This window comes from Ischnura elegans, chromosome 4, assembly GCF_921293095.1.
Source record: "Ischnura elegans chromosome 4, ioIscEleg1.1, whole genome shotgun sequence".
Classification (NCBI taxonomy): Eukaryota; Metazoa; Arthropoda; class Insecta; order Odonata; family Coenagrionidae; genus Ischnura; species Ischnura elegans.
Genome location: NC_060249.1, coordinates 85,467,903 through 85,480,102, shown reverse-complemented (window position 1 = coordinate 85,480,102; position 12,200 = coordinate 85,467,903). Strand labels below are relative to the sequence as shown.

Sequence of the window (12,200 nt, the reverse complement as noted above, 5' to 3'; positions counted from 1 at the left end):
GAGCTCTCGCCACTAGAAGCAAGTGTATTTACCTTGAGATTTACTGGAGTGCTGAAACCAGTCGGGATGTAACAATAAATAGTGCGTGGACTTTACAAAGCTTATTCTATCTATTTTACTGTGAACATGAGTTTTATTAAGTAAACCAATGCAAAAAATGTTCATTCCTCAAACAGGTCGATCAGGGGTTGAAACAGTGTTTCTTCAAAAGGGTTGGAGGCCTTTCCTGGAAATGTGAACATTCTTAGGAAAAGGTGCAATATTTTTTATTATTGATTGATTTTTAACTTAAATCTACGGTGGGAAACTTAAATATGGAAGTAAAGAAACAATTTTTTAGAACCTACATGTGGAGCATGCTCCTATACGGAAGTGAGGCATGGACAATGACCGCAGCGAAGAAGCAGGGATAGAGGCCTTTGAAATGTGGTGCTACAGAAGAATGATGAAGATCAAATGGATCGACCGAGTTAGTAAGGAGGAAGTCCTAAGAAGGGTAGGAGAGAAGAGAAGCCTCATGAAAACCTTAGTAAGAAGACGGAACAACCTTATAGGCCACATCTTGAGACATGATGGCCTGATGAAGACAATCGTCGAGGGGCAAGTGGAAGGCAAGAACGGAAAAGGAAGACCTCGAACGAAATATATGGAACTATTAAAGAAGGATGTGAAAGAGAAGAATTGCGTAGGTGTGAAAAGATTAGCTGATAGAAGAACTGAGTGGAGATCTGCGTCGAACCAATCCTAGGATTGTTGACCTGTGATGATGGTGATGATGATTATTTCCGGATGTTATACATTTATCTTCTTGATCGGCTAAACGCTTGATTTCCAAAGCTACCACCTCGCGAAGTGCTAATTCGAAACCATTTCGCTCAGTAATAATAATAATAATAAACTCGCGAACGATTGGGGATTAAAAAAACTAATTACATCACCCAGAAGGTCACCACGCTACCTGCATTATAAAATCAGGGAATCAGAGCATCTAACTTTAATTTTTTTTAAATCTGAAATCCTTCTTCTAAGGCCAGGTCAAATATAAAAAAAAACATATTCCTCAACACCACCTGGTACAGCGTTCCGTACCCACTCATCCAATAAGGCAATGCCTTACTTTCCCATTGGACCGTGGAATTAACCTGGCCTTTCTACGCCGCGGGCGTTGACTGTCTCTTTTTTCGCTGGTCTGCGCCCTCTGTGCGTCCATTTAGTGAACTCGACGAGTTAGAGGCAAGGCACTGAGTCCCTGACTCCTCGCGGAAGACAATTATTTTTGGGGCACCCTTTGTGGAATTCAGCCAGCCCTCATACATACGTAATTATTCGACAAGGTGGGGTCGGGTCGTCTCTCGGGGGCACACTACAGCCATCTAGACTCGGTTCCGGGAACAGTGGCGTCGAGGAGGGAATTGGGAGGGAATAATCAAACGAAAACTTCCTCAACTAGAAGACTCTCCCTTCATACTCATGCATAAACTCTCCCTGGCTCCAATACGAGGCTGGGGACGCGGAGGCTATCAAAAATGCAGGGAATAAGGGTGTGCTTTTCGTTTCATTAGGTAACCATAGGATTATGCTCCCGAAAAAATATTGAAGGAATAAAGAAAAAAAAATATTTTACGGTACGCCGTCCAAAATGCCGAAGTAAAGATTATTATATGAGGATGAATGAATACAGGTTGTAATAGCAGGTTTTAAATGTGTATCAGCGGCTTAGATCATTCAGAGCATTCATTTTTTGGCTTGTTCACCGTCGATTGTGATCTAATTTGAAAAATAGTGAAGGATACCTTATTATTCAGTTTTTCGATTTTCCCCCTAATAGGGTAGTTTCCTTCATCAAAGTAAACGAAAGGAATTGAATGCGATTCGTTACCCACCATTACTGTATTCATAATATACAATTTATTTCGTTTTAGAAATACCGGTTTAGACGAATGGCAATGGTCCATTTTTATCCTCATTTGAAAAGGGCCTGATTGGCGCCCATGCGATGCCACTCCACGTGACGTCACAGGGACCTAGTTTCTATACGAGAAGATAGGAGTTATACGTCGTCTGAGGTTACCAATGCATGCATGAGGCGCAGAGCTCAGGGAAACATGTCTTAATAATCACTTATTAAAACTGGCTAAGGTCGGAAAGTTTTCTTCATTTGATAAGGTATTAGTAGTCCTTATTGAAGCCAAGCGCTACCAGCCAGCAGGGTACTCAGCTACCCGGTAGCTGCCTGCGTCGTATCAGCGCTCAACTCGCCTCAAGGTCACCTCACAGGGCGGCAGCGGGAACCAGAAATACGTCACACGGAGAGATTTCCCGGAATTCATACTAACGCGTCGCGTTTTCGCGCGCTGGAAAATGTTCACTTTTCATTTAATCGCGAAAAATAGATATCGTCATTTAAAAATCTAAAAGCGTGAAATAGGTACTCCAGGAGTAATAATCTTTCGATTTAGGCAATAAAAATAATAGGAAACCACCCTATTCTCCAGAAAATCGGGGCGAAAAATTGGCGGTCTTAACCCTACGCAGGCAAGTGGATGACGTCACGTGTTCCTAACGAGTGGATCACCGCGTCTCAGCTACTCCTCTCCTCCTCGCATCGTTCTCAAGTGGTTCGTTGTATTTTTTCGCATTCTTGCGAGCGTTTCCTCACTTACATATCGGTTTTCCCACTAATAGTCCATACACCGCAACAATAAAGACGTCGCTTGCTTATAATAAGTGTTTGATGACTTTGAAGTTTTCTTATTATTTTGAACTTATGGCAGATATTCACTGCCACCATTCGCCGGGATAGAATCAAATACTACTCAAATACGTATAACGCAATCTCTGAAAAACCTCCGCCGCCAACCGGATTTGAACTCGGATGCAAAGGGTGGAGGGCCAACACTCTAGCCACCATAACAACCTGAAAACAAATATTATTTTGGCTATCCACAGTATCAAATAATGCATTTCAGTAAAAAAATGCCGATTGTGACCCGGCAAAGCTTTGCACATGGTTGGCCATACCACTGCTCAAAAATTTGCGTGTAAACGATTTTTCCCTACTTCACGTTGGTTGACTGAACTACATTTGGAACAATGAAAGGGAATTTTCATCATCTTCTCTCAATGTCGGTAAACGCAGCAAAAATAACCTGAGATATTATTTCCAGTTCTTGTCGCTGACAAAATAATTTGAATTCTTTTTTCTTTGCCTTACATGATTGGCTTTCTTTCTTCGAATATTGTTAGCAAAGAGAAATATTATCAACAGAATAGGGCTAGGTGAATAGGGTAGTTTCCTTTATCAAAGAAAACGAAATGCATTGATTGCGATTCCTTACCCACCATTAGTGTATTCATAATATACAAATTATTTGGTTTTAGAAATCCCAGTTTAGACGAATGGCAATGGTCAACCTCATTTGAAAATGGCCAGATTGGCGCCCATGCGATTCCATTCCACGTGACGTCACAGGGACCTAGTTTCTATACGAGTAGATAGGAGTTTTACATCGTATGAGATTACCAATTCATGCATGAGGCAAAGAGCTCAGGGAAACATGTCTTAATAATCACCCATTAAAATTGCCTAAGTTCGGAAAGTTTCCTTCGTTTGATAGGGCATTAATAATCCTTATTTAAGCCAAGCGCTACGTGCTAGCAGCCTGCGTCGTATCAGCGCTCAAGCCTCCCTCAAGGTCACCTCACAGGGCGGCAGCGGGAACCAGAAATACGTCACACGGACTTTTCCCATCATTCCAACTTAGCCGTCGCGTTTTCGCGCGCTTGAAAATTTTCACTTTTTGTTTAATCGCTAAAATAGATATCGCCATTTAAAAATCTAAAAGCGTGAAATACGCACTCCAGGAGTAATACTCTTTCGATTTAGGCAATAAAAAAATAATAGGAAACCACCCTATTGGAAGGTATTCATTACAAAAATAACTATAGCATTTTTCCGCAAAACGTACGTTTGAGGAAAACGACAAAATAGCCTCCATATCTGGTATTAAAAAAATTTCTTATCTTCAGCGACAAGATAAGAAGCTGTGAAAACGAAAGTTGAATCATTTCAACAAAAAATACGTATGGACACGTAGAGAGATAGCACGCACATTAAATGAGCGGCGGATTGAACTTGACCATACCGTTTAATATTTGCCCACTGAAAAAACAATCGTCTCTTCGTAAGAGATTTGAGTAAATGATATCATTGAATATGTTCGGGATATAAATCTTTGGCAAAAAGTTATTTGCCATTGTAGAGATCTAGTTTTGGTTAAAAAATAATACTTCAATTTTTGACCATATGTATTTCACTTTCACTTGTCGTCCCTTCGCAAAATCGCAACTTGCAGCCACTGCCAGTATGAATGCGTAATCTGCTGGTAAAAAACAGCAGATGCGAGGTTCAAGCCATTATTTACGTAACTATAAGCACCTGATTTCAGTATTACATGTCACTTATGTTATCTGTAGGAATTATGTTGCTATCAAAAAATATCAAAAAATTTATCTCGCATTCTTTCGCCTAAAAATCATTAGACCTTGCTTTTTCCTTATACAATTCCTAATTTCATCTCACATTAGAAGCACGCAATTCACAACTAACTTAGAGATTGAGAGGAAACTAAATACAGGCAATAGCGGATGTATAAAAAAGTCAAGTTGGGAGGGGGGGGCGCAAAAGATATCTTGAGCTACCTTTACTTTTGTCGTAATGACAAATAATGAAGTCATATGCAAATTTTAAGAAAGTTTCATTTAAACTGATAATACTGACTTAAAATGTCTTCTTATGAAGTAAAAAAAGTTACAATTGTGGTTCTGCAATGTTAGGCAATGCGGCCGACCACGCAAGTGGGGGGGGCGGCCCCCATAGGTATCCACCATTGAATTCAGAGAGCTAATGCAAATCAGGAAGCAGCTTCCTTGTGACGGAGGATGGAAGAGACTCCGTAAGACTTATGTACTTTTTTTTGGATTTAATGCAAATACGTAAAAGCAAGTTTCGTCAAAGCAATATTTCAACTAGGGACTGTGGTCCACCATTTAATTCGTCTCTGATGAAATAGGGCGTAAGCATATCTGCTTTTGTAAGTATGGGGACAAAGTGTAAATTACCAACACTGGCACTTCATCAGATGAGTTTGATAGCTAACTTGTAATCATTTCCCTAATACCTTCTCCGCTGTGGGACTCCAAACGGTTCATTTGTAAGCTGGACGAAAAAATGCACGAAATTGAGATCAATTAAAAATTTTAACTCTCATAAACGGCATAGGCGCTTAGCATTTAATCATTTTACTATAGCATGCAATTATTGTGTTCATCGAACACAAGTAAAATAACTGAAAATTCAATTAGTACAAGCAAGTAGTTTACATTGAATTCTGACCATGTAACAACACTACTGTTCAAAGCCCTTCTCTAGAAAGCGATTTATAAATGGGGTGATTTTGAGAGATGAATGATGGAGAGGAGTTTATAGGAGGCACCATAAATACTCTCTATGGGAGGCACCGTCCTCGTAGCTTTTGAAGCATGTGCTGCCATCTAGCGGGTTTAACAGGTACTTCTGGAGCTCCACAGAAATTGACTCCCTCGCGTAGCGAGTCCCATAAACAGATGGACTACGGTGGGATTCAAAAACATTTTCGTATATCCTCGTGAAGTGAAGGGGGCTGGTTGCATAAGGATCCAGCAACGCATTGCCCTTGTCCTTACTCGAATGCTCATCGTTCGGTAAATATTCGACCAGCGTAAAGTCCAGGCTCAATATATGGTGCTCAATAACTACCAGCGACGAAGCTTTGAACCCAAAGAACCCTCTTTCTCGTAAAACATGTCCGAGCCTTAGATGTGGCTTCCATAATGATAATAAACATGACTGAACTTGTAATGCTATAATAACCCATACACATCAAATTATTCTAGCATTGCTGCTAAGGGGTAGAAATGATGTCTGAATCGAGGAATTGAGTGGGTAAGTTCACGTCAAATATACTAGTTTTGGAAAATTTCTCCCTCGTCCGTGCCGTATGTATCTTAAAGAAAATACTCTTCACTAAAGAGGCCCAAGATTGGAAAATTTTCGAAGATATAGCTGTTTGTGTCCACTCATTTCACACCCTAATTCTACATTATTGGGAAGTGTTGGCCATTTGGTAATATAAATAAAATTCAATTATAACAGACGATAATTGCCTATATTGTGCAAATTTTACTTCTTTGATAATTTTAAAGGAAAAAATGAGCTAGTATAAAGTATAAATCGCGGCAGAAAATTCGGTGTACATACTAAGCAATCACAAAGTTCTAGGGCTCTGATAATAATTTACAAATTTTCCATCAAAACCGTATTTATGTTTATTACAATAGCTTTTTAAACACTATAATGTTTAGTTGGCGTTATGAGAAACTAAATGTGGAGCATTTTATAAAAAACGGAATGGCCAAGAGCCAAGAAATACATCACTGCACAAGAATATAGTGAGGTGATTTATGAAATCGCTTACTTATTTAAACTCTCTCTCTCTATCATACTCCTAATTGGAAGCAAGAAGTTAGTGATCGAGCTGTTTTTAGTTCACTCCATCCCTCGTACTAATTTGGTGTAGCAGCGAGCACTTCGCGTCTTCTAACAGGTGTTTGAGTTAGGGTTTGTTTTTCGGCGGTATCCTAGGGCGCACGTTCCTCCACGCTGAATTTTAAGTAGTTTCCGCTGGGAATGTCCAGAATACACTCACGGAATTTCCTTTGGCCTAACTTTAGCAATGAACGCAGCAGCGTGCTTAGGATATGAAGATGGGGGCTTCAGTTCCTCAACTTCCTCGGGTGTTTAATTGGCTACTGAAAACTAAATGCATGCCGAAAAAATCTGTTTACGGCACTATAAAAAATGTTATGTCAACAGGAGTGCCTAATTTTAGCTTATAATTATTTTAAAGTAACTTGCAGCCAAGTCCCAAAGATAAGGTATCCTCAAAACAATAATAAACACCTTAAGATAAATTAACACTTACCGATTACTATTGCCGTAATAGGTACTTTAAATTAAAATTCAATAGAACACTCTAAACTCATTATACACCACTTTAAATCCCAGTGAAAGTTAATGGGGCTTATACGACGATTATTTTGAAACCTAAAAGGTATGTGAAAAAACATTTTCACTTGATCTCAATTTAGCTGGATATCGTATTTTTGGGCATCCTTCTCTTTAGAGGGCATTCTGCGGTGCACCAGGCAATACGAAAGTTAGTAATCCAGAATACCTGGATGCCTGGCCGCCTTATGCGACCCCTATTGAAATTTCCAATGAATTATTGATTTAAAAACGAATCAAAATAAATGTTTTAATAACTATTCGGTGTTGGAATATTAGTAATTATAAGATTCGAGAAACTTTTATAGAAAAATGTGGAAAAAGCGCCAAAATAGTACAAAGCATTGTACTCGCAAAACGATATTGAGATTCTTATTATTAGGTTAATATACTCATGCAAAAATTTCATATTGTATGGATAAATCGTTTGTTAAATTGAGCTGGAATAACCAATATGAGCTGTATAATCTCAAGATACCTCAGAGGTAACAGAAGGCAAATTACTTTATACTTTATGCTACTGCCCTTTTTACCGGCATAAATTGAAATAAAATAAAAGGCCGTAATATCAGATTCTGAGATAATCAAACAAATAGCACGGTATACCACTATGTAGCTCATACAATTGAGTGCGTGGCCCTGGAATAAGTATAGTGAGAGTAAAGGAAATACTTCCATGAGTTAAAATGACTTCTTCTGGTCATTTGACCCTCGCATACTCCTAAAGGAGTGACAAAATTATGACGCGGCAAATAACCGCATGTTTTCTAGTTACTATTCCTTCCTTGGAGAGAATTGGATACACTCAATGCATCCTAACAAAAAATACTAAACAAAATATCATTTAACACTTATCATTTAAAATATTATTTCTCCATTAACATATTTTCTCCCAAGAAGACTTATGAATGGAATTTTAACTTTTTTTGTTTCCCATTAAACAGAATTCCAATGTCTTTACACTACGAAGAGACAGAATTTATAATTATAAACAATATATTAATCGAATTTAGCTGTTAAAGCTGAGCTGCTGCGTAATGGACGAGAATGTATTATACTAAACGGGATGTTTCTAATGGTCTCAGGAAAATGAGGAAAGATGGTGCGGTGAAAACGTTCTTTTTATTCTTGGATTTGTTTTTATGTATTTCCAATAAAAAATCACATATCCCAGTAAATAAACTTATTAAAATCAACGATTTTCAAATACAATTGACCAACAATGATCGACAACTATAACTGATCATAGTTTCAGTCCTCGTTGTATTGAACCTTCCATGGCAAAAATCCGCATAAAATTTACGATTTTCAACGAAAAAAAAGCACTTAAGCCTGAGCCTGTATCACGAAAAGGGAATTTCGCCTGTCCAGACTTTCTAAATCGAGAGAGAATTTTCGCTGACTGGAGAGAAAGAAATTTCTCAAAATTCCCAAGAAGTATTTCATATTTCCCAGGAAAGTTCTCCCATAATCCAAATTGAATGAGCCTGCTAATTAAAATGGATTTACAGTGCGTGAGCACTGTAGGTGAGCATGGTGCAACGATCATCGGCCTTCCGCAGCACGTCAAAAAAACCAAGCTCTGAAACCACGTAATTTTGTACGCGAAATGGATTTCGGCGTAATGAAGTACCAGATACTTTTATTAAAGATCACCATTCAATCTCCCCAACAAAAAAGAATGCAAATATTTTTTTCTATTTCGCCCCTAGGCAAAATTTCATAAGCATTAAGAAGTTAAATTGCCCGTAAACCAGGCTGGAAAGCATTCATAGGAAGGGAATTTGATCTCAGAACAAAGGAGCTACCGATGGATATGAGACGCTTTCTTCTATGTCAGAGAATCATTTTTTCGGCCAATCCATTTCATTCAGTCCGTAATGCATCTGATATCAATGATTATACCAGACATTGAGCCATTTGAGCTGCCTTTACCCACCACTAAGACTTTGGAAATTCGACAGCCCTGAAGGATCGATTTTCGACCGGGAAAATATTGTCACTGGTAAAAGCTCGCCTTCAAATACCATTTTGATGAATTCTAGTCCCCAAACTCAGTTTAAAATCTTTAAAATGAAGAGAAAATGAAGAAAAAGTGTCATATAAATAGATAATACCACTGAAGTTCTTCTTTTTCGGTTACTACCGCATCGGTTGCAGTGGCGAAGACAACGGTTTCGTAAATATTTCATGTTGATGCCATTAATTATCCCAATACTATTAATTATGGGGATAATAAATTTTATCAGCATTATTATATTCGTGCTTGTTTAGTTACGTCAATTTCGACGATACAATCAGCGTTCAATAAATGATATTCAAACATATAGAGACCCACTTATCGGTACTATTTGCCAAATAGTACTAATTTGAAGATACATATTGTTTGAACATAGCATTACACTTTTGAATCGACTCCTTAATCATTGAAATAATTGAGGGATTTTATCCGCTTTTATTCCCTCTCGATTACCGCAGCCGAAAAAAAATTATTCAATGTTAAGCTCAATTATGCCATCCGGAAAGCAACTAGAATTTTGTTGCCATGAGGCTTCATCAAGTTCACAAGGTGTTTATCTCTTTAGCAACGCGTAATGTGGAAGAAGCTTTAACGCAATGAATGTGCGCAATTAATGTACGCAATTAATGTACGCAATAAATCTAACAAGTCTGGTGGGTAGTGTTGATCGAGAATTCAGAGGAGTTAGCAGTAAATCTTGGCCGTGATGTACACTCAAGGAGTGCTCCTGATAAACGGGATGGACGCTTAATTGCGGCAAAGTACGACGGCTCCAATGCATCCCAATTAACCGGAGTGGACGTCATTAACACTGCCGCTTTCGTCCATATTTGTTCGTCTTTTTTTCAAACTACGTAATCATAATGATGAAGTATGCCAATGTACTCATCGAGTAGCTACGAACGTTTCGTCATTCTAACCAGTCTAATTAGAATTGCAATGATTGTTGTGAACAGGAATGTGTGTTTCCATGCATGTTGTTATGATGCTGTAAAAGAAACAAGGATGTTGGTAACGCTCCATTTCAAAAGAAAATCGTCGCTTAATTTGCTTACTAATTATCTCAGAGTAAGACTCTGAGCTAATTACTAAAACAATACTACGCACAACACAATTAAAAAATTTGGGAACTCCGACAAATTGTGCGTCGTGCGCTGAAGCCAAAGACGTATTTAGCAACAATGGCACTCACACAAGAGACAAAACAGTCTTTATTTTTCGAGAATGCGAGGTATATTTAGATGGACTGTTTAGTAAAAACATTGATAGTGACAAAAAGTAGGCAACAAAACCCGGTTTGAAAGGATAATAGAAAGAGCTGAAAAATATAATGATTCTGTAATGTAGCTATTACAAATAATTTTTATTTTGTTGAGTATTAAAGAGAAGGGGTTGATCAAGTGTTTGTTTGACTAAATCTGGAGGTGGAGGTATTGTGAATATGCATGTGTATGCTTCAAAGTATATCGCTATGATGTTTTAAAATAAACACGGTTGTTGGTTCCCTCCATTTTAAAAGAAAGTCGTCGTTTAATTGGCTTCCTAATTACTAGTAAAAAGTACAACCATGACAAATAAAATTTCTAAGAGCATTCTTTAATATAAGAGGAATCAATAATAACAAGAGCAATTAAAATTACCTAAATTAAAAATAATAATTTTTCTTGATTGCTTATTTCTCTGGCTGTCTTTTATTTAAAACGCACTTTTGTGATGCCTTTTATATCACCTCAACTTCAATAGGGTGGTTTCCTTCATCAAAGAAAACGAATGGCATTGATTGCGATTCGTTACCCACCATTAGCGTATTCATAATATACAAATTATTTTGTTTTAGAAATACCGGGTTAGACGAATGGCAATGGTCCATCCTCATTTGAAAAGGGCCAGGTTGGCGCCCATGCGATGCCACTCCACGTGACGTCACAGGGACCTAGTTTCTATAGGAGTTGATAGGAGTTATACATCGTCTGAGGTTACCATTGCATGCATGAGGCGCAGAGCTCAGGGAAACATGTCTTAACAATCACTTATTAAAACTGGCTAAGGTCGGAAAGTTTTCCTCGTTTGATAAGTTATTAATAATCCTTATTTAAGCCAAGCGCTACCAGCCAGCAGGGTACTAGGCTACCCGCTAGCAGCCTGCTTCGTATCAGCGCTAAGCCTCGCCTCAAGGCCACCTCACAGGGCGGCAGCGGGAACCAGAAATACGTCATACGGACTTTTCCCATCATTCCAACTTAGCCGTCGCGTTTTCGCGCGCTTGAAAATTTTCACTTTTCGTTTAATCGCGAAAAATAGATATCGTCATTAAAAAATCTAAAATCGTGAAATACGCACTCCTGGAGTAGTACTCTTTCGATTTAGGCAATAAAAAAATAATAGGAAACCACCCTATTATATAAAATGTTTACTTTGCCAAAATTTTCAAAATATAATTGTACTAATAAGCTCATTTCCGTGGACAGGAAGGTATCTGAATCCTGCTTAAAACATGTCTCTATTGTATTCCTTGTTCTGAGAGATTTCTTGTCACCTTTTTCAGGTTCTTGGATCTTGCATATCTAATGCTGTAAGTCCTGTTGCCATGATCACCGAGTTGGGGGATCCTCTTGATACTGTAATCCTGCTGCAACTGTCATGGGAAGACCGACTCAAAGTAAGTTTTACCCAGAATTAAGTGCATTAGCTTGATCTTTATTCCCAATGCTACATATTAAATGGGGAATTCGGCAGCCAAACTTCACGTCATACCTAAGAGATGAATACACTCCCAAAGTGATTTTTTTCCACCTACTTGCAAAATATACCGATGCTCGCTAGAGACTCAGGGGTTAAGCGCTGGGCATAGAGTGCTTGAGCCAGTGGTGTAACAATGGGGTGGGTTGAGGGGATAGATCCCCCCCTCAAAGCCTCAGGCAAGTAAAAAAATTATATAAAACTATTGTGTAGTTTTGACACATAAAAACTGTATCTGCTTAAAGTTAAATTTTATGCGCCGAAATGATGTAAAATGTATTTCCAGGCATCTCGTTTTTCAAAAATTTTCCTGAAACCCCTGTTGCCTGAGGGGGG

At 38.4% G+C, this 12,200-nt stretch overlaps 1 protein-coding gene across 1 annotated transcript in view; it reads left to right on the top strand.

The window, feature by feature from the left end:
• The window catches only part of LOC124156889 (extracellular tyrosine-protein kinase PKDCC-like), a 104,915-nt gene that overhangs the window by 87,562 nt on the left and 5,153 nt on the right, over positions 1 to 12,200 (top strand). Inside the window, exon 2 of the mRNA XM_046531377.1 lies at positions 11,671 to 11,784. Coding sequence (XP_046387333.1) covers positions 11,671 to 11,784 — 114 coding nt within the window. The remainder of the gene's footprint in view (positions 1 to 11,670; positions 11,785 to 12,200) is intronic.